Source organism: Octopus sinensis, unplaced genomic scaffold (genome assembly GCF_006345805.1).
Source record: "Octopus sinensis unplaced genomic scaffold, ASM634580v1 Contig16807, whole genome shotgun sequence".
Classification (NCBI taxonomy): domain Eukaryota; kingdom Metazoa; phylum Mollusca; class Cephalopoda; order Octopoda; family Octopodidae; genus Octopus; species Octopus sinensis.
The window spans coordinates 1-22378 of NW_021834592.1; the positions used below are offsets into that span (position 1 = coordinate 1).

The 22378-nt window shown below is 36.5% G+C and overlaps 1 protein-coding gene across 1 annotated transcript in view; it reads right to left on the bottom strand.

Moving 5' to 3' along the window:
* Window positions 1–1172: 1172 nt before the first annotated feature.
* Window positions 1173–22378, bottom strand: part of LOC115230931 (insulin-like growth factor-binding protein complex acid labile subunit) — a 44420-nt gene continuing 23214 nt past the window's right edge. Inside the window, exons 13-21 of the mRNA XM_036499864.1 lie at window positions 21086–21157; window positions 20135–20206; window positions 19806–19877; window positions 17842–17913; window positions 14919–14990; window positions 6687–6758; window positions 4176–4179; window positions 3285–3352; window positions 1173–1255 (exon numbers count right to left, since the gene is read on the bottom strand). Of these exons, the coding sequence (XP_036355757.1) occupies window positions 1180–1255; window positions 3285–3352; window positions 4176–4179; window positions 6687–6758; window positions 14919–14990; window positions 17842–17913; window positions 19806–19877; window positions 20135–20206; window positions 21086–21157 (580 nt within the window). The 3' untranslated portion in view covers window positions 1173–1179. The remainder of the gene's footprint in view (window positions 1256–3284; window positions 3353–4175; window positions 4180–6686; window positions 6759–14918; window positions 14991–17841; window positions 17914–19805; window positions 19878–20134; window positions 20207–21085; window positions 21158–22378) is intronic.

Genomic DNA, 22378 nt, shown 5'->3' on the forward strand with positions numbered 1-22378 from the left:
AATTGCTACCTTGTTTTATAGCAAGGTGATGCAGGTAATTCATCCCGTCGCAGTCCGATCTTTGGTTCATGCATTTGAAAATGGTATATTTTTATGGGAAGATACAAAAGTGTGATTCGGAGTAAATTTTAAAAATATAATGGCGAAATAATTAGATGAATGTGGAGGAGGAAAGAAAACGACGATTATGATAAGGAAGAACTAGGAGACGATGATGATGTTGATGATGGTGCTGCTGCTGCCGCTCATGATGATGGTGATGATCGTAGTAAAGGTGACGATGACGACGATGATGGTGGTCGGATATGGCAGAGGATGAGGAGGTGGGTGATGTACTTAGTGGGAATAACGATGATGATACTAATGCTGCTTATGGTGATGATGATAATTCTAATGATAAACATAGCGATCCTCATGAAGATTTTTCATGAACAAATTGAAGAACTTGATCACGTGGACGTTGACTATGATGAAAGACGAAGCAGAGGATGAAGGTTTTTTTTTTACATGAGACAAATATTAAAGAAACAAACAAATGAAAGAGCGGGAGAGGGACGAGAGAGAGGGGAAAGAAGAGGGTGATGAGGCAGACGACGACAAAGAGGAGAAGGAGGAGATGTGAAAAGGAAGACGAGAAAACAAGACGATGACGACGGAGATGATTATGATAATGCTCATGATGATCATGAGGAAGAGGAAGAAAAACAAGAACAGAAGAGAGGGAAAATAGAGGAATGTGGAGTGGAGAAGAAGGGGAAAGTGAAGAATGATGAGTGAACGTGAAACAAGAAATAGAACGAAATGAAGAGGGCGAGGAACATGAAGAAAGAGTGAGTGCAAGAAGAAGAAGAAGAAGAAGAAGAAGAAGAAGAAGAAGAAGAAGAAGAAGAAGAAGAAGAAGAAGAAGAAGCAGAAGAAGAAGAAGAAGAAGAAGAAGAAGAAGAAGAAGAGATGGGGAAGAGGAGAGGAAGAACAAGTAGGAAAATAAGAATAAGATGGAGAATAAATAGCAGGAGAAGTTGAAGTACTAGAACTACAGGCCAAAAAAAAAAAATAAAGAAGCAGAAAAAGTCATAAAAGGAGATGAAGGTGACAAACTATAAATTGTGTCTATAGAAAGACATTACAGATTTAGAAAGATATTGTCAAAGAAATACTATAAAAGGAGGTTGATTCAACTTACAGACTTGTTAAACTGGAAAGATTTCGGAAGGTTCCTACTTTGATATTCTTAATTTTATTATCGTACAACTTCCTGAAACATAACATTGAGTGAAGAACATTTATTGAACAAATTTGTGTCTAAAGAATTGGATGATGGAAAAGCTGAAAAGTAGATTACTATCAAGATGAACTTCATAATGATTTTGGAGATAAAATTGGGTGGATTAAGGGCAGTGATGAGTATGATGATGTGGAAGTGGAGAAGAAATGTCACCCGGAAAAGTCGGGGAGGAGCAGAGGAGGTTGGATGTGGCAAATGCGTTCATCGCGGTCGTCATTTACGTACCGTTCGTCTACTACCCGTTGACCGTCGTGTTTTGCGCCCTCTCGCGCATCGCCAAGCTGGTGCAAATCCTCTTCACATTCTTGTGCAGAGGTATGGTTGGTGAGGCGTTCATCCGCTGCCAGCAACCTCTATGTTAGATATTAGGCATGCCGTGGCTTATGATGAGTAGACATGCGCTGAGGATGCGGTATATCCAGATATTGAGCCTAAACGTTGAACAGGTGTAATCTCTTTTTGACATAGATGTACTTTCCCAGCTCCTCTCCTTAAATGAGTTGCAGTCCTAGGTGAAGAAGAAGCCCAGTACCCTTTTCCATTACCATCTTCCAGGTGAGAAAATCTGTCAGTGGAGTATCAACGCTTGAATTCTGAACAGGGTTACTGGTGGAAAAATTACGATGAAGCACATCAGGGAATTCGAACTGAGCAGTCTGATTCAGAAGACTTTTGTGCCGGGGACCATGGATAACTTCCAGAAATCCCTCCCTTTCCAGTACTACCAGCAGGGGACACTACAGGTCCGTGATAAACTCTACAGGTGCGGAAGTGGTCTCACCCATACTTGCCCTAGTTGTAGGTAGAGCGACAAAACCGTACTGCAAACACTCGTTCAGTGTCATGCATTACTCACATTTGGGGTTATGTCGAACAGTTGTTGCTGAGTTTAGTATGAGTGAGGTAAACGGCCGAGTCCATAGTGAAGATTGAACCACCGACTTCTTTGGCCAAGAAGAGCAGGGAATTCTCAGATTTCACTTGGAAAGGAAGATGAGGCTATACAAAGAATAAATGCTACCCCGTGCATTTGCTGAAATGTGTGTGAATGAAGCGAAATGACCTGCGTGGGTGGACCTACTCAAATAATGCGTCTGTATTTTGGTGAATTTGAGGAGGAGAGGTGCACCGGTTCCCGATCACCATCGAAGCATCGGGTGGTTCAGCATTGGGGATTATCTTAGCCAACCATCGGTGGTCATCACCCCTATTGGGAAATGTCACTGTAATATTTTTTCTTGTTTCATATATTTTGTTATTGTTTTCGTAACTGTTTAGTTGTTGTTTTTGTAAAATCCCCACTGTCCCCGTCTGCTGTATTGTCCCCTTTACATCGGCACTAGTAGCCAGAAAATGAAATTATTATTATTATTAGTAGTAGTAGTAGTAGTAGTAGTAGTAGTAGTAGTAGTAGCAGTAGCAGTAGTCGAAGTCGCTATTGTTGTGGTAGAAGAAGAAGGAGGAGGATGTGGTGGTGGATGAGGAGGGGGAGAATGAGAAGTAAAAAGAAATTTTCGATATAAAAGAAGAAATTTAGGCAGATGCATGTTTCGTGTTTAGGAGTAAATGATAAAGAAATAGAAAAGTTGAAATAAAATTACGCTGAATGGAAATAATTAGAACGGAGAGCCATGAATAGTAATCAGCGTTGATCGAGAAATAAATATAATAAATAATATACAAAAAGATATAAAAGTCAAGTCGCTCACTCGTGTACTTTCACTCATACAGATAGACACATACACATAGACACACATGTACAAAGATCCTATACATTAATTATCAGAGACTCATACATAAACCTAGACACTGATATTCACACATACACATAACGTCTCAGATAGTCACAACGAATACATGTTCCTGTGGAAATTGACCGAGTGTATATAGTGTATATAGTGCGTTAAGAAGAGTGAGAGAAAAAAGAAAGCATTGAGAGACATTAAATTTTAGAATTATATTGTCAATAAAAGACAACCAAAAGACTAATTAAATTTACAGATTCGTTAAACTGGGAAGATCCTGAAAAGATGCAGCTTCTAATTCAGTGATTTGATTTTCATACAAATGAAATATAAAGTATAATGCCTAAAAATTTAGGAAAGTGGTGGTGGTGGTAGTGGTGAGGTTTGTGATGGTGTTGATAGATCTGTTGACATTTCTGAGGACGCTGATGATGGCGATAATATTCATTTTTATGATGATGTTTCTCCTGGTTGGAAAATAATTGTTTAAGAGTTGGAAGTTTAGAGATTTGTATACATGAGTAACATTGCTTTATAATTACAATTCGAAGATTGATGGTTGGCATTCAACGTTGATCCAGAGCTAAAAGCAGTAAATGTTATACAGACATAAATACAAGTTGATACACTAGTATTGAACCATCCATACACGAAACATAAACATATGTGTACACATACATAAAATGTGCGGCTTGAACAATCACACACGCGTATGTACTAACACACACACGCCTAAGGACACAAAAATACACACGCACACATTCACATTGACAGACATTAAAAAACAATCACATACAGCTGTGGAGGTGGTATGAGAATGCAGAGAGAGAGAGAGAGAGACAGAGAGACAGAGCTATAGAATGGGATGGTAATTAAAAATTACAAATATGACTGCAGTGAAATACTATCGAGAATGATCCAAATTACAATTCTGTTAAACGAGAAAGGTTCTAGAAAATACCTCCTGCAATTTTCTTGATACCATTATACCTCGTTCAGAGATTTATCATTGTTATACAAATTCCTATTAAATAAAAATTAATTTGAGAGGAATATTTATTGTTTTTTCCCATAAAGAATGCCGTTTTTTATACTTTCAATTTCATAATTAAAATAAACAAAGTTCTTTTTAAATCTAAAATCTACTCTCTTTCATTTTCTACAATGCTCTTACATCTATCTTGTAGACTTGCATGGCCCCTCTTCTAGACTTCACTTTTACGTAAAAAAGAATACTCCTCTAGTACTGGAATTGTCTACAAATTTCATATTTTTTCCATCCAAATGATTTTGAAGACTACAGAATAACTGATAATCAGAGGTAGAAATGTCCAGCAAAAAATTTGGTGTGTGGGGCTTCGTTTTCCATTCAGGCAGGTCCAGCCTTTCGAATATCATCCACGTTGTATGTAGCCGAGCATTATCCAGATCGAAGTACACATTTTGACTTGATAACAAAGACAGTCCTTTTTCATTTAAAGCCGACTTAAAGCGCTCAAGTTGCTTGTAGTGGATATCCTTTGTTATCGTTTGGCTTGGTTTTAAACTTTCAAAGTGAACTAGAGAATTCATATACCACCAAACAATTAGTAAGAACTTAAGTGGGTGAAGAGCTTCTTTAGCTTGGGGTGGCGGTCTTTTCCCTTTTCCTATTCATTGACTACGGCGCATTGTATTCTCATAGACAATCCATTTCTCGTCACCGGTTACTATTCGGTCCGAAATGATTCTGTCGTCAGACGAGATGGCAAAGAAAAAGATATATTCGCTGTCTGCGCGCGACTAGACACGGAACATTTGTGAGGAAACCATTCACCCAATTTTCTGACTTTTCGCTGACACGTAGATGTCGATGAGTGGTTATATGACGAAATGCAAGCTACTCTGCTACTTCCTCAATAGATACGATGGGATTTTGTTCTACCAGTTTTGCAGGACGTCCACGTTTAGCTCTACAGATCTTCCAAGACGAGGCTCGTCTCCTAGGCTGTTGTCTCCGGCTCGGAATTGCTGTAAATTCCATCGACAACGGCTTTCGCTTATTGACCGAGCCCCCTACAGAGCATTATTATTCCTCACATTTTCTGTTGTGATGTTGCCTTTATTGAACTCAGAAAGCAGAATATTCCGAAGCTGTGTTGTTTATGGGAAGATCCAGAAGAATAGGGTTTCGGAATAAATATTAAATATTATATCGAAATATTCAGATGAGTGTGGAGAAGGAAAGAAGTCGACGATTATGATAAGGAAGAATACGGTGACGATGATGATGTTGTTGGTGCTTGCTGTTACTGATGATGATGATGATTTGATGATCATGGGGCGGTGACGACGATGATGGTGGTGGTGGTAGAGGATTGATGACAAGACAGAGGAGGAGTGTGCAGGGTGTAGTTAGGTTAACAACGATGATGATGATAATGTGATTATATGGCATGATGAAGTGAAACAATGGTTTACCAGTAACAGAAAGGTATTGGTGACGATAGTTATGGTGATGATGATGTCTCGTGATGAGCAATACGATTCTGACGATGATTTTTTAATGACAAAGATGAAGAAGAGCTTGATCACGCAGTCGTTGAGTGCGATGAGTGGAGGAGGAGCTGAAGATGGTTTGTATAAGACAAATATTTAAGAAACAAAGAAATGAAAGTGGTGAGGAAGCAAATGCAAAAGAATCTGGCAGAAGCACAAGAATAGAAGGCAATGAAGAAAAAGAAGTAGAAGATGGAGGAGGAAGAGAGGTGATGAGGCAGACAACGACAAGAGAAGAAGGACAGAAGAAAGAGAAAAGAATAAAAGGAGGGTAGAGAAACAAAAGGATAAAAGAGTAAGTAGAAGTTGACGATGACGAGGTAGAATGTGAAAAAGGAGAAGAAAAATAAGGCAAAAGTAGAGGAAGAAGACGAAGATCTTTCGTTAGACAGCAAAGAAAAACACATTCGCTGTCTGCGCACGATTAGTCTCGGGAGGTTTTTGATGAAATTTGCTGACTTTGCTGACTTTTCCGCTGGCGCTCAGATGTCGATGTATGGATGAATAGCTAAATGCAAGAATGTCTGGTTTGTTCCTAAGCAGATACGGTGGAATCTTGTTCTACCACCTTTGCAAAACATCCTCGTCGATCTCTACAGATCTTCCATGACGAGGATAGTCCTATAGGCTGTAGTCTCAGACACGGAATTGCAGTAAAATGCAGACGAAAGATGCGAAGGATGAAGAGGAGGAGAAGAGAAACAAGTAGAAGAAGAAAAACAATGAGGAGAAGAATAAATTTAAAAAAAGTAAATAAGAAAGGAAATACAAAAGAAAGGAAAATGAGATACAACTACAAGCTGCAGAAAATAGATGTAGAAAAATATGTAGAACAGGATGCTGAAGTAGAAGCGGGAGAATAAGAAGGGGAAGAAGAAGGAGGAGGAGGAAAGATGGGGAAGAGAAAAGGAAGAACATGTATGAAAATAAGAATAAGATAGAGAATAAATAGCAGGCGAAGTGGAAGTACTAGAACTACAGGCAAAAAAAAAAGAAGCAGAAAAAGTAATAGAAGGAGATGAAGGGGACAAACTATAAACTGCGTCTGTAGAAAGACATCACAGATTTAGAAAGATATTGGCAAAGAAATACTATAAAAGTAGGTTGATTCAACTTACAGATCTGTTAAACTGGAAAGATTTCGGAAGGTTCCTGCTTTGATATTCGTTATATTATTTTCGTACAACTCCCTGGAACATAACATTGAGTAAAGAATATTTATTGAACAAATTTGTGTCTAAAGAATTGGATGATGGAAGTGATGAAAAGTAGATTACTATGAAGATAAACTTCCTGATGACTTTGTAGATAATGTTGGGTGGGACGGGGGAAGTGATGAGTATGATGATGTGGAAGTGGAGTAGAAATTATTGTGGGAGTGTTGATGATGATGATGATGATGATGATGATACGATGATGATGTTATTAATTTTGATCACCGTGAAAACAAATAAGGGTTTGTAGTTTTTGATGTGATGATGAATATGATATTAATGATAATGTTGGTGGTGATGTTTTTGGTGTTGATGATGGGTGTCATGTTCTCTCTTGCCCCATCCATCTCAAAAGCTATATAATAATAATAATAATAATAATAATATAATAATAAACAATCACAACAAATCACAGCACATACCCAAGGCACACAGAGCTGCGCTCGGTAGTGAAGTGAAAGCACGCTATAAAAATAAAACATACTGAATAATAAAATAATAATAATAATATAATAATAATAATAATAATAATAATAATAATTAATAATAATAATAATAAGCCATCCCCCATTAGAAGAGGAATATTCCAGGGAGACACACTCTCTCCACTCCTTTTCTGCTTGGCACTGTCACCCTTATCTGATATGCTAAGTAGACTGGATGCAGATATAAATGTTACGACAAAACGATCAGCCACCTTTTATATATGGATGACCTAAAACTATACGCTAACAAATGACAAACAGCTGGAAACACTATTAAAGACAGTTCATGGATTTACCAAAGAAATAGATATGAAATTGGATTAGAGAAATGCGCCAAAGTGACCCTGAAAAGAGGAAAACTAGTTAAGAGTAGCAACATCACACTAGATAAAACCAATGAAATAAAAGAATTAGACCAAAGCCAAACTTACAAATACTTAGGAATCCATGAACTTGATAAGACACAACACACACAAATGAAAGAGAAAATAAAAAAAAGATATTATAGACGAGTTAGATCAATATTAAAACAGAGCCGATGCTAAAAACAAGATAATAGGTATAACACTTTAGCTGTCCATTATAAGTTACAGCTACAATATCCTTAACTGGACACTAAATGAACTGACCAAAATAGATAGGAAAACAAGAAAATAATGACAGGATCTAGGATGCATCACCCAAAATCTGACATAGAAAGACTATATATACAACGTATAGAAGGTGGTAGAGGCCTTATACAGCTGGAAAACTTCTATAAAATAACCACCACAGGACTGCAAAAATATCTACTTCAGAAGGAAGGAAAACTGATACAAATAGCGGCAAAACACGAGCAAAAAAAAAACTGTTCTCAGTATATAAGGAAGCTGACAAATACAAACAAGAAATCATACCACCTAATAAATATGAAAAAGAAGAAGAAGAAGATGAAGAAGAAACAACAAATAATATAAAACAAATGAAATCCAAACTAAAAATAGAACAACAACGAACCATGATAAAACGATGGCAAGAAAAGCCCCTTCATGGTGAATACTGGACTAAACTAAACGCAAAAGAAATAGACAAAGAAAAATCCAAGCAATGGTTGAGAAGCTCGGGACTCAAAGCAGAGACAGAGGGATTTTTAATTGCAGCACAACACCAAAGCCCCACCAGAAATTACCAAAACATGTAATGAGAAGAAATATTACAAGTACTGCGCAATATGTGGAGATGGACAAGACAAAAATCAATTTATTATCTCTGGCTGCCCAGTCCTGGCTAAGAAGGAATATATCCACAGACCTGACAGAGTTGGAACTACATACACTGGAAGCTATGCCAACATTATGGAATAACAACAGAAAAAAGATGGTATAGGCACACACCAAGAAAAGGTCACAGAAAACGAGAAAGCAAGCATCTCTGGGATATGCCGATACACACAGATAGAGAAATTAAGGCCAACAGACCAGATATAGTTGTCAGATATCATGAAGAAAAAATATGCTTTCTAACTGATGTATCAATACCGGCAGATGACAACGTGTCTCTAAAAGAAATGGAGAAACTTTCAAAATGCAAAAACCTGGAAATAGAGGTAACCAGAATGTGGAATCTAAAAACAGAAACAATTCCTATCATAATAGGTGCATTAGGCATGATAAAAAAATATTCAGACAAATACATAACAAAAACACCAGGACTTACAAACACATATAACATACAGAAAATTGCACTACTAGGCACTGCACACATCCTACGCAGAACACTTTCCATACAATAACCATCAGAGCATCACAACAAATGACAGCACTTACCCAAGGCACACAGAGCTGCGCTCAGTAGTGAAGTGAAAGCACGATATAAAAATAAAACTACAGAATAATATAATAATAATAATAATAATAATAATAACGATGATAACAATAATAATAATAATAATAATGATAATAATAATAATAATAACGATGATAACAATAATAATAATAATAATAATTATTATTATTATTATTATTATTATCATTATTATTATTATTATTATTATTATTCAATAGTCTTATTTTAATAATAATAATAATTATTATTATTATTATTATTATTATCATTATTATTATTATTATTATTATTATTATTCAATAGTCTTATTTTCTTCATGTGCTTTCACTGCACCCTCGAGGGCAGCTCTATGTGCTTTATTGAAAGTGTTTTACATCGTATGTTTGCGATGCATAGTAGTGCTATTTCCTATATGCTATACATATTTGTATGTCCTGGTGTTGTTGTCATGTATTTTCCAACATGCGCCTGCTATAATAGGAATTTCTTCTCTCTTTTTAGACACCACCTTCGGGTTACCTCTGTTTCCATATCTTCGTATTTTGATATACTCTTCATTTCTTTTACAGAAAGTTTCTCATCTACTGATATTGATATATCGATTTGAAAGCATTTCCCCCTGACATTGATATGGAAACACGAAAACAAAAGGGACACATTAGATTACCACAGGCCCATAACTCTGCGCTAAATAGAATTTAACATTTTGGTCAAGATGTTAGCTGGTCGATGATTTGGATGATGAGGCGCAAAACTGCGCAATCCAGACCTACTCCATACACGTCGACATCTAACTTATGCAATGCATCATAGAAAGTGTAGGGTGTAGACCTGGCTTCGATGGGACACTGATCGATTTAGATCAATCGAAAACATTCAACGCAGTCGACAATCGTACTTGGAGGGTGTCGTCAATGTAGATGTCTTCGGTTGCGACTCTCGAATTCGTAACCCACTAAGGGTCAGATATCGTCTCGATAGTGATGCTACTGTTGTTGTTGTTATTATTTTTATTATTATTATCATCATTAATTCTTATTTTTATCATAATTATTATTACTATTATTATTATTGTAACTATTATTATTATTATTATTATTATTTTCTGTAAAAGTATATATTAATGGTTTATAGTAGGAAGCTGTTGATGGGATCCTAGTGATACTTCTGCTCCGTTTACGGGCTGTATTTAATCATTTGATTATCCATTGCATTAAGAAAACGCCCCATCTTCTTTAGAAAAATAAAACACAAACACACAAGTGTCATCATCACTCTTGTCATGCGTATCAGCAACCTCAGAAGCGCTGAGGGGAAAGCCATGTTCCCACACATATTTGTTTCCGGAGCGAATGCCGCTCGATTCCTACACAAGAAATCAACTGAGCTTTCCTCGGGACGTTGGAGCCCGGAACACTAAACTAAGACGTAGAGATTCAAAGGGGTTCCCTCCAAAACCTCCACCAATTATAGAAGTCGAACCAATTGACCAAGAGAAGACACAGAGAGTTGTATTAACCTTTTCTCACTCGTTTTAGCTTATGAATATGGCCATATTAAGAGTAGGAAGTTTACATTTTTGAGGCCTGGATGCAGGGTCATCTGCCCAGGAAATTCGGGTCTTTAGAATTTGACGTAATTACTGTCATGTGATCAGAATTTCCAACATTTGATCTCTTGACCCAATTCTCGACGACAATCAGATCTTTGCGTCTGTTACTCGGGCGGGAAATGGGAGGTAAGTGGCAGTTATATGCAGGAATGACCTGGATCCCGAGCTAAAGATGATCTTGTGGGACCCAGATTGTAAGCTGTTGGCCCTGGACTTGAGTAATAGCGAAGGTAGTGTAATTAGACTGGTGGTCGTCTATGCGCATACCAGAGTCAAATGGCCGGATTTCTTAAGTTTGGAAGCCCATATATATTATTATATTATATATATATATATATATATATATATATATAATATTATAAAATATTATTGGTGAATTGAAGAAATGGAGCTGAACGCAGATTGAACAGAAATCGTTTTATTTCATTTACACGTGTTTCGAAAGGCAACAAATTACAAAATCCGATTGAATAATGGGACCATATTGTGTCTTTCTCTTCAGGAAGAAAATAGGAAATCCGTGGAAAACAAAAACAGAACAGAGGCGGAGCAAAAACAAATCGAACTAGGCTCCTACAGATTTTCTATTTTCTTCCCGAAGAGAAAGACACAATATGGTCCCATTATTCAATCGGATTTTGGTAATTTGTGCCTTTCGAACACGTGTAGAATGAAATAAAACGATTTCTGTTCAATCTGCGTTCAGCTCCATTTCTTCATTCACCAATAATATTTAATTTCAATATCCGCACCAACGCACGGTGCAACACCATATGGTTGTACCTCCAACCGTGCTGTTTACTGGTGTGTGATTTTGCTACTAAGGTATCGGTTAAACTTTTGATTAATCTACTACAAGATTATTCATCTTTCTATTTCACATAATTATATATATATATATATATATATATATATATATATATATATTATATAATATATATATATATATATTATATATATATAATATATATATCGTGTGTGACCCTTCTGTCCGGCACTAGTCGCCATGATTGATCGTTAGCCACTACAACACATTTTTTTCTCTCCTTGTTTTTTTCTGTATCCCTTTCTGTAGAAGAGAGTAGGCTCCAAACGTAAAAGACCTATTCTATTCCTGAGCATTATACTAATACATATGTTTGTTTTGTACACCACCTGTCTTCCTCTTTTGTTTTTTTCGTAAACTCTCCCTATATAGAATCGGCGTAGTCCCAGTTCTGATATCCGGGGTGTAATGACGATGATAGGGAAAGACGAAAACAAGGGGGACACATTAGAAAAACTTAGGCCCTTAACTCGGCGCTAAAAAGAATTTAAGATAATTTTCTATAATTTAGAGATGAGGAATTATGTACATTATTTACATTTAACGGATATTTGTCCTCATCTTGTTTGTTGTTAACACAACGTTTCGGTTGATATACCCTCCAGCCTTCGTTAGATGTCTTGGTGAAATTTCGAGCCTGGGTTCTCTTTTCTAAGGTATATTTCGATGCTATTATTGGAATATTGGGGTTAGTATCCCGCGCTCTTAACGACTACGCCATATGCCCCTGAGAAATTATGCAGTGAATTTTAGGGCTTATAAATCTAATATTTTCTATCCTATCCATATGCTAATCATATCTGCACTCGGTCTGCTTAGGAGGATGTTGCGTCCTAGCATGTTCGCTGCTTCTTTTAGTTTTCGTATTTTCCAGTGGTGTTCTCTGGCTCTTATTTTAACTTCATTCCACAAGGGAGGGATTGTCCATAACTGCATGGGATGGAGTACACGCAGTTCTTAGTGATATTCTCTTCTATTGGTGGTTTTACTCGAAGGGGATATTTGCGAAGTGTTGTATTACTCTTGAACACTGTCCTGATGTCATATGAGCCGCATATCTTTGGTATATTTTCGGAGAGACCTTTCAAATAGGATAGACATACTGTGGGCAATTTATTGGTCTATCCTCTCCTTTCTTCATAATTGGAGTGGATAGTGTGTTTTGGGGTTAATTGTTGCTTCATAGATAGTTATTGAGCTTGACCATTTCTTCGTGGTGTGTATCACGATCGCTACATATATTCTTTGCTCGATGTTTTAAGCACCGAGCAATCCCTCTCTTTACTCTGTATGGATGGTGGGAATTGTAGTTGAGGTATCGTCCAGTGAAGGTCGGCTTGCAGTATGCAGATGTCCTGAATCCATCCTTGGTGCGTGTTATTAACATGTATAGGAATGCTAAATGATTGTCTTCTTTTCTTTGTGAATATTATGGATGGCGTTATTGAGTTCCCATGATCTATAAGTACATGGACATCTTCCTGGTGGGGCCAGAATATAAGGGTATCATCAACATATGTCAGCCATAGAGTTGGTTTTAGTTGTGTTGATTCTAAAGGCAAATTCTCAGAGTATTCCATGTATATATTGGCTATTATCGGTGATATTGGCGAACCCATAGCTAAACACTTTTCTTGTCGATATATATCAGTGCCCATACTGAAGTTAGTAGTTTCTACACAGAAGGTCAACATTTCGATCAGGTTTCTTATTGGTATACTAGTCCGTTCTTTTTGATGGGTTTCTGTCACTAGTTTTCTTTGAATCACCGATAGTGCTTCAGGAGTGAACAGACTTATCACATCTAGATTCACCATCTGGTTGGATTCAATGGGGGTATCCTTGATCATTTCTGTGAAGTGAGTGGAATTCTTCACGTACGATGTTGACTTTCCTGCGAATGGACTGATTATAAGGGAGCGGCTCAGTGGATGACATGCTGAACATCTAAGGAGGCTGTGCATGTGTGTTAGTTTACTGTAGTGTTAAGTCAGTTGTCTGTACTTCATTAGTGTAAAGTGATCCTTGTTCTTCATCAAGAACTGTGGAAACTTCCTCTTTATTTTCAGAGTTGGGTCTTTCTTTCCCTTGCTGTAGCTGCCATCACTTATAAGGCTTGCCAATTTTTCAGAGTGGTCAGACTTGTTCGTCACCACTGTAGCATTTCCCTTGTCCACTGGAGGTATTATGATGGAATTGTCACTCTGTAGTCTTTTGATAACGAACGTGTCTTCCTTAGTGATGTGTTTGGATTGGGAAGTTTCGCTTTTTCTAGCTTTCCACCTTAGTTCATCTCTCTGAGCGTTTGGTATCTTTATGGCTATCTCTTAAATAGGGGCCATTGTGTCCAAGTATGGATTGCGCTTTATGGTTGTCGTAAAGTTGAGATCTTAGTTTAGTACTGCTTGAGCTTTGAGTTTCTAAATCTGGCGTGTGGTCACCATTTGAAATTCACTTCTAGATATTGTTGGATTCTCTTTCTATCATCATCTATGGTTATTTTCCTAATTATAAAGAAAACCTCTCTTTGATTTCGTTATTTAGTTGATTGGTTTTTCCAACGGGTATCGATCCTATCACGAATGAGGTTTTGTTCTGCCCTTTCCGCTACACTTCTAGCTTTATATGAATCCACTGGTGTCATTATATTCAATCCAGGAAAATTAGATGGTTTGAAAGACGAGTTACTTTTTGATGGAGTTTCGTCTATGTTTCCACTGAAGTCTAATGTCGGTTCCGTACCGATTAGAGAATACAGTTCTATATTTAAGAGACGAGGAATTATGTACATTATTTACATTTGACGGATATTTGTCCTTATCTTGTTTGTTGGTAACGCAACATTTCGGCTTCATCAGGTGTTTTGGGGAAATTTCCAACCTGTTATCTCATTCCTAAGGTATATTCCGATGTGTTAATAACATCGGAAAATACCTGAGGAATGAAACAAATTTCAACATAAATAATGTAATTCACAATAATTAATTAGAACGGAGAGCCATGAAAGTTAATCAGCGTTGATCGAGAAGTAAACATAAAAAATAATATACAAAATAAATAATTTACAAATCAAGTCGTTTACTCTAGTATGTTCATTCATAACGAACGTCACAGACTGACACATGCTCAATAATACACAAAATTATGTGCATCAGAAACTCATACATAAACACAGACACTGATATTCACACGCCCTTTCACACCCTCACACACACACGCAGACACCCACACCCACACAACACCTTTTCAGGCATTCACAAAGTGACTGAGTGTATATAGCGTATATAATGAGTTAAGGAGATTGAGAGAAAAAAGAAAGCATAGAAAGACATTAAATGTTTAGAATTATATTGTCAATAAAAGAGAATAAAAAAACTAATTAAACTTACAGAGTATCTAATCCGGGAAGATCTTGAAAAGCTCCAACGTCTAATTCCTTGATATCATTTTTATGCAACTCTCTGTAACGAAAAATATAATGCCTAAAAATTTAGGAAAGCGAAGCTGATGATGACAGGGTAGAAGACAATGACAATGGTGATGATGATGACGAGCATCATGATGATATTGATGATGATGGTGGTGGTAGGATGGTGTTTATGTTAATTATGTTGATGAGCAAAGCCATGGCAATGATAATTCTGATGATCGTGATGGTGAAGAAGTTATGTAGCTGGAAATATTTTCAGAGAAATAAAGAAAGTAAATGACTAAGAGTTTAAAGGTTGTAGATATTTGCATATGAGTAAATTTGCTTTAAGAAGACAATTAGAAGATCGATATGTGGCATTCAACGTTGATCCAGAGCTAATCGCAGTAAGAGTTATACAGACATGAATACACTAGTATTGAACCAGCCATACACACAACATAAACATATGTATACACATACATAAAATGTGCTGCTTGAACTGTCACACAGTCGTATGTACTTACACACACACATAAGGACTCACAAACACACACACTGACAGCCATTCAAATACAATCATATACACGCTCTGTTGAGAGAGAGCGATTGCAGAGAGGGGAAAGAGCGCCATTTAATTGGGAGGCAATTAATTATTTATAAATATGACTAAAATGATATACTATGAGGAAGTGTTTCGGAATAAATATTAAATATTATATCGAAATATTCAGATGAGTGTGGAGAAGGAAAGAAGTCGACGATTATGATAAGGAAGAATACGGTGACGATGATGATGTTGTTGGTGCTGCTGTTACTGATGATGATGATGATGATGATGATGATCATGGTGACGGTGACGACGATGATGGTGGTGGTGGTAGAGGATATGATGACAAGACAGAGGAGGAGGTGCAGGGTGTAGTTAGTGTTAACAACGATGATGATGATAATGCTGATTATAGTGGCAATGATGAAAGTGGTGTTACCAGTAAGAAAGGTATTGGTGACGATAGTTATGGTGATGATGATAGTTCTCGTGATGAGCAATAACGATTCTGACGATGATTTTTTAATGACGAAGATGAAGAAGAGCTTGATCACGCAGTCGTTGAGTGCGATGAGTGGAGGAGAGGAAGCTGAAGATGGTTTGTATAAGACAAATATTTAAGAAACAAAGAAATGAAAGTGTGAGGAAGCAAATGCAAAAGAAATCTGGCAGAAGCACAAGAATAGAAGGCAATGAAGAAAAAGAAGTAGAAGATGGAGGAGGAAGAGGGTTGATGAGGCAGACAACGACAAGGAGAAGAAGGACAGAAGAAAGAGAAAAGAATAAAAGGAGGGTAGAGAAACAAAAGGATAAAAGAGTAAGTAGAAGTTGACGATGACGAGGTAGAATGTGAAAAAGGAGAAGAAAAATAAGGCAAACGTAGAGGAAGAAGACGAAGATGCAGAAGAGTAGATGAAGAAGACGAAGTACAAGAAGATGGAGAAGAAGTATATGACAAAAGAAGACGAAGTAGAAGAAAGAAAAGAAAAAGAAGGAAGAGAAGGAAGAGAAAAAATGGAGATGAAATGAGGAAGGAAAAGCGGATGAAGAGGAAGAAGAAGAAGATGGAGAAAAATGAGAAGAGTAAGAGTAAGAAAACTTAAGGAAAGGAGATGACGATGAAGGAGAAGTATATAAGAAAGAGGATGTGGAATGTCGACGGAAACGACAATTACATCAACGGGAATTGAAGGGGGAAACATAATGGACAGGCTTATGAAGAAAAAGAAGGAAAGGCAGGAGAAGAAGGAGGAATAGGAGGAGATGAAGAACAATAAGGAGAAGGGAAATAAAAAGAGAAAAATGAGGTAGAAATACAAGCAGGGAAAAATTGAAAAAATATGTAGAAGAGTATAATGTAGTAGAAGTAGGAGAATACAAATACAAATAATAATAATAAGGGGAGGAGGTGGAGGTGGAGGAGAAGTAGGAGGAGAAGAGGACGGGGAAGTAGAAGAACAATGTGGAGAAGAAATAGCAGCTGAAGAGGAAGAATTACAAATAGAGACGGAAATGAATCAGAAGATGTAGAAGGATATGAAGCTTAACAAGTAATAGAAGTAGAAGTGGAAGAAGAAGAAGAAGAAGAAGAAGAAGAAGAAGAAGAAGAAGAGAAGAAGAAGAAGAGAAGAAGAAGAAGAAGAAGAAAAATAGAAGAAGAACAAGATAAATATGGAAATTACAAACGTGAGATGTGGGATAATATAAAGTTGAAACACAAAACGAAGAACATGCAATAAGACGAAAAAGTAGAGAAAACGATGATGATGAAGATGGAAGGAGAAAAAGGTGTAGTAGAAAATGAAGAAGATCAGGAAAAAGAAGGTCAAGGAGAAGAAGAAGAAGAACCTGAAAACCTACAGGTAGTAGTAGGAAAGTCTAAAATGTTAATCAGTGATGATGGGGTCTTAAATAACGTACATGATATACAAAGATGTTTACAGATACACTTTGATCGACCCGTATGCACGCATCCCTGAACAAATAGGCGGACATAAGTATATACATAAACATGGTTGCATTAATGCTTCCTCTTCATTGTCAAACATTTCTATATTGAATATCTGATGAATGGGTCTCACTCACATTCGCATAGATTAACAATTATTTACACTCATTTCGTATAAAGAGATGTTAAACTTACACATGCACAAAACGGTATCCCTAATCTATCACGCTCTCAGATACCCCATACCTGAGAAATTGGTTCACACTCTCTCATACACAGATTCACAAAGAATTAAACACATATTTGGCACGATTGGCGAGGGAACTTCAAATGATTTATGCGAATATATTACGGATTTAGAAATAAATTGTCAATTAAATACTAAATACACATGATTTAACTTACAGATCTGTTAAACTGGACAGATTTCGGAAGGTGTCTAACGGGATTTCCTTGATATTATTATGACTCAAGAATCTGGAACATAAAGTTGGGTTAATAAGAAAATGTACAGAGCATATTTGTGAACATATTTGACTAAGACGAAAATGAAAAGGATTAGTTTGACGTTTTCGCTGCAGAAATTTATATTAAAAAATATTTTGAAGACAAGAATGAATGATAGAAAAAACATTACTTGTTTATGTATAATGATGACAACGGAGAAAAATCTGAGAAGCGTCAAAGGGATAGTAGTAGTAGTAGTAGTTATGGTGGTAGAAATAGTAGTAGTAGTAGTAGTAGTGGTGGTGGTGGTGGTAGAAGTAGTAGTAGTAGTAGTTATGGTGGTAGAAATAGTAGTAGTAGTAGTAGTAGTAGTAGTAGTAGTAGTAGTAGTAGTAGTAGTAGTAGTAGTAGTAGTAGTAGTAGTAGTAGTAGTAGTTGTGGTAGTAGTGGTGGTGGTGGTGGTAGAAGTAGTAGTAGTAGTAGTACTAGTAGTAGTAGTAGTAGGGGTGGTAGTGGTGGTAGAAGTAGTAGTAGTGGTGGTGGTGGTAGAAGTAGTAGTAGTAGTTGTAGTAGTAGCAGTAGTAGTAGTAATAAATGGAGTAGATAGGAGAAAGAAGTTGGCCCGGGTGCAACACAAAATATAGGTTCCAGTGCATTTTCAGGTTCACACTCTCACAGACACATATTTATAGACTCTCACCGAAAATCACATTTCTATAGAAAGACAGCGAGGACTCAGGTAGAGACAAGTAGGTGGTATGGAAACGGATGTGAAGATTTTAGATATTTAGGAATATATTGTGAATAAATATCATTAATAAGGGTGAGGCAACTTACAGATTTCTCAGACTGGGCAGATCGTGGAAGGCTCCTCCGTCAATTTTTTCGATATGACTATATTCCAAATATCTGCGTAAAAATGTTAGTTGTTAGGTGAAAGCATAGAAGAGCTTTATAATATGAAATATTATGGCTAAATATATACTGGGTTGAAAATAAAGAGAGGAGATAATAATGACGAGTAGGAGAAGGAAGAGGTGCATAGAGGTGGTGGTAACGGTAGTGATGGAGAGGAGGATGGTGGTAAAATTAGGTCCCGATGATGGTGTTGTTGATGTTTGTACTTATGCCGTTGGTGTGGATAAGCATTTTGATGATGACTGAAAAAATAGAAAAAGAAGAAGAAAAAGTGTAGGAAGTAAGAGAAGAATGAAAACGAAGAAGACGAAGAAGAATGGATGAGGGAAAATATATGGAAGCAAATGAAGAAGAAAAATGAAGGAGTAAGAAGATGGAAACCAAGAATAGGAAGTAGATGACGAAAAAAGGAAGAAGAAAACAAAGAAGAGGAAGCACAGTAGAAAATGCAGGAGAAGAAGGTGAAGGAGAAAAATGAAGAGAATAAGTACAATAACAACAAACCCTGCAACAACTGAAAGGAAAGTCTAAAATGCTAATCAGTGATGATGGGGTCTTAAATACGGTACATGATATACAAAGATGTTTACACATACACTTTGATCGACCCGTATGCACGCATCCCTGAACAAATAGGCGGACATAAGTATATACATAAACATGGTTGTATTAATGCTTCCTCTTCATTGTCAAACATTTCTATATTGAATATCTGATGAATGGGTCTCACTCACATTCGCATAGATTAACAATTATTTACACTCATTTCGTATAAAGAGATGTTAAACTTACACATGCACAAAACGGTATCCCTAATCTATCACGCTCTCAGATACCCCATACCTGAGAAATTGGTTCACACTCTCTCATACACAGATTCACAAAGAATTAAACACATATTTGGAAAAACGTTTCAGGGAACTTGGAATGAAATATTTGAATATATTACAGATTTAGAAATATATCGTCAATGAAATATTTTAAAAACGCCTGATTCAACTTACAGATCTGTTAAACTGGGCAAATTTCGGAAGGCACCTGACTGGATTTCCTTGATATTATTATAATCCAAGAATCTGGAATATACAATTGTGTTAATAAGAAAATATATAGAACATATTTGTTAGGGATTTTTTTGCTAAACAATAAGATGATGGAAGTGATGGATAGGTGATCACGATGATGATTAATTCCATGAAGATGATGGCAACGACGACAATGATGATGTTGATAATCATGATGAGGTGTAGGAGGAGGAAGTGGATGTGAATATTTTAAATATTTATGAATATAAATTCAATGAAATATCAATAATAAATTTAATGTAACTTACAGATATCCCAAACTGGGAAGTTCATGGAATGCTCTTGCTTCTATTTTTTCGATATTATTATATTCCAAATATCTGAGTGGAAAAAAGATAATTGTTAGGTAAAAGTATAGAAGAGTTAAAATAAAATATTATGGCTCAATAATATTTTACTTGGAAGATAAAGAAAACAGATCCTGGCGACGATGATAATAACGAGTAGTAGAAAGAAAAGATGTATAGAGGCGGTGGTAGAGGATAGAGATGGATATTGCTATAAAACGAAGGACGGGATGGTGGTGGTAAAATTAGTTGCTGCTGGTGGTGATGTTGATGTTTGTACTTATGCCGTTGGTACGGATAAGTACAACAGCAAGATCACCATCAGCAGCAACAAGAAGCGCATCAAGTAGAAGGAAAGTCTAAAAGAGTAATCAATGACGATGCAGGCGTAAATAGCGTACATAATATACAGACCGATTTACACATGGACTTTGATCCAAGCGCATGCGCATATCCATGCACAAACTGAAATATCTACATACATAAACATGCTTGCTTTAATGTTTCCCCTTCATTGTCCAAAACCCATACATTGAAGGAATATAGGGAATAGGATTTGACTGGCATTCACAGATATTAACATATATTTAGACAGAATTCGTATAGAGAGATATTTTACACTTACCGAGAGGCTTACACTTGCATGCACAAAATCGTTTCCATCATCTAAAACGCTCTCAGATATCCCATAGCTGAGAACTTGTTTCACACATACGCACGCATACACACACACACACACGCACACACACACACACACACACACACACACACACACCACACACAGATTCACAAGCAATGAGACACGTCTTTGGAAAGACGTTTGAGGGAACTTGGAATGAAGTATTTGAATATATTACAGACTAAAAAAATATATGGTCAATAAAATACTAAAACACGCCTGATTCAACTTACATATATGTTAAACGGGACAGATTTCGAAAGGCGTCTGATTGGATTTCCTTGATATTATTATAGCTCAATAATCTGGAATATACAATTGTGTTAACAAGAAAATATATAGAACATATTTGTGACGGATTTTTCTAACCAATAAGATGATGGAAGTGATGGACAGGTGATCACGATGATGATTAATTCCATGAAGTTGATGACGACGATGATGATGTTATTGTTGATAATCATGATGAGGTGTAGGTCGAGGAGGAATAGGATAACGATCGAGATTAGTTAGTGAACATTGAAGATGTATTAGTGATGAATATGAATATGATGATAAGGCAGAGAAGAATTTATGGTGAAGATTTTTATGATGCTGATAATGATGAAGATTTTTATGATGCTGATAATGTGGGTGTTACTGTTGTTACTGTTATTTATTCTGATAGTGACAGTACCTAGCATGTCGATGTTGATGCTGGATATGATATTGAATGTGATGAAGCTGGAGGGAATGTTAATGTTGCGCATCATGATGATAGCGTTGAAAATTCTACATCTGATGACCGGTGGTATATTATTATGATATATGATGCTGATGTTGATGATAATGATTTGGAAAGATGCTTATGATTGGGAAAGATAGCAAAGAGAATGAGAAGGATGAGTGTAATTATGACATTGAACGAGAATGTCTACGTTCATCGCGATAGATATGGTTGTAATGCCTATAGTAAACAAAGTTAAAGAAACAGGGAGAAAATAGCAAAAAAAGAGGAAAAGAAAATGCAGAAGACGAAAAAGGAGACGAAGGAGAAGGAGAAAGATAATAATAATAATAATAATAATAATAATAATAGAGGGTATTCAACAGCAAATTAAGCTACTTGTGTCTGACATAGAATGTCTGAAAAACCTTAAGTTTGACAAGACTACCAAACAAACAAAAACCTGAAAATTAATGAAAAAATATATGAAAACCATACTTGACATTGATGCCGCCATAGAAACCATCAAGCAAAATGCATGTGCTAAAGCTACCCGCATAGCGAGGTATGATAAGCCGGTCAGATTCTTCAAGGACAAGAGCATGTTAAAAAAAATCCCCCAAAATGTTTACGGAACGATAAAGAATACACCAGTTACTGTAAAGTCTGTCCCATCAAAAGAAGTGCAGGGATTTTGGAATAAAATTTGAACAGAAGAATGAAACTCACAGCGAAAAGGCCCCTTGGATTGTTAGAATATCTCCTTAGAGGAGCAAAATTGGGAGGGTGTCAAGGTAGAAGATATAAGATCTTCTCTCAG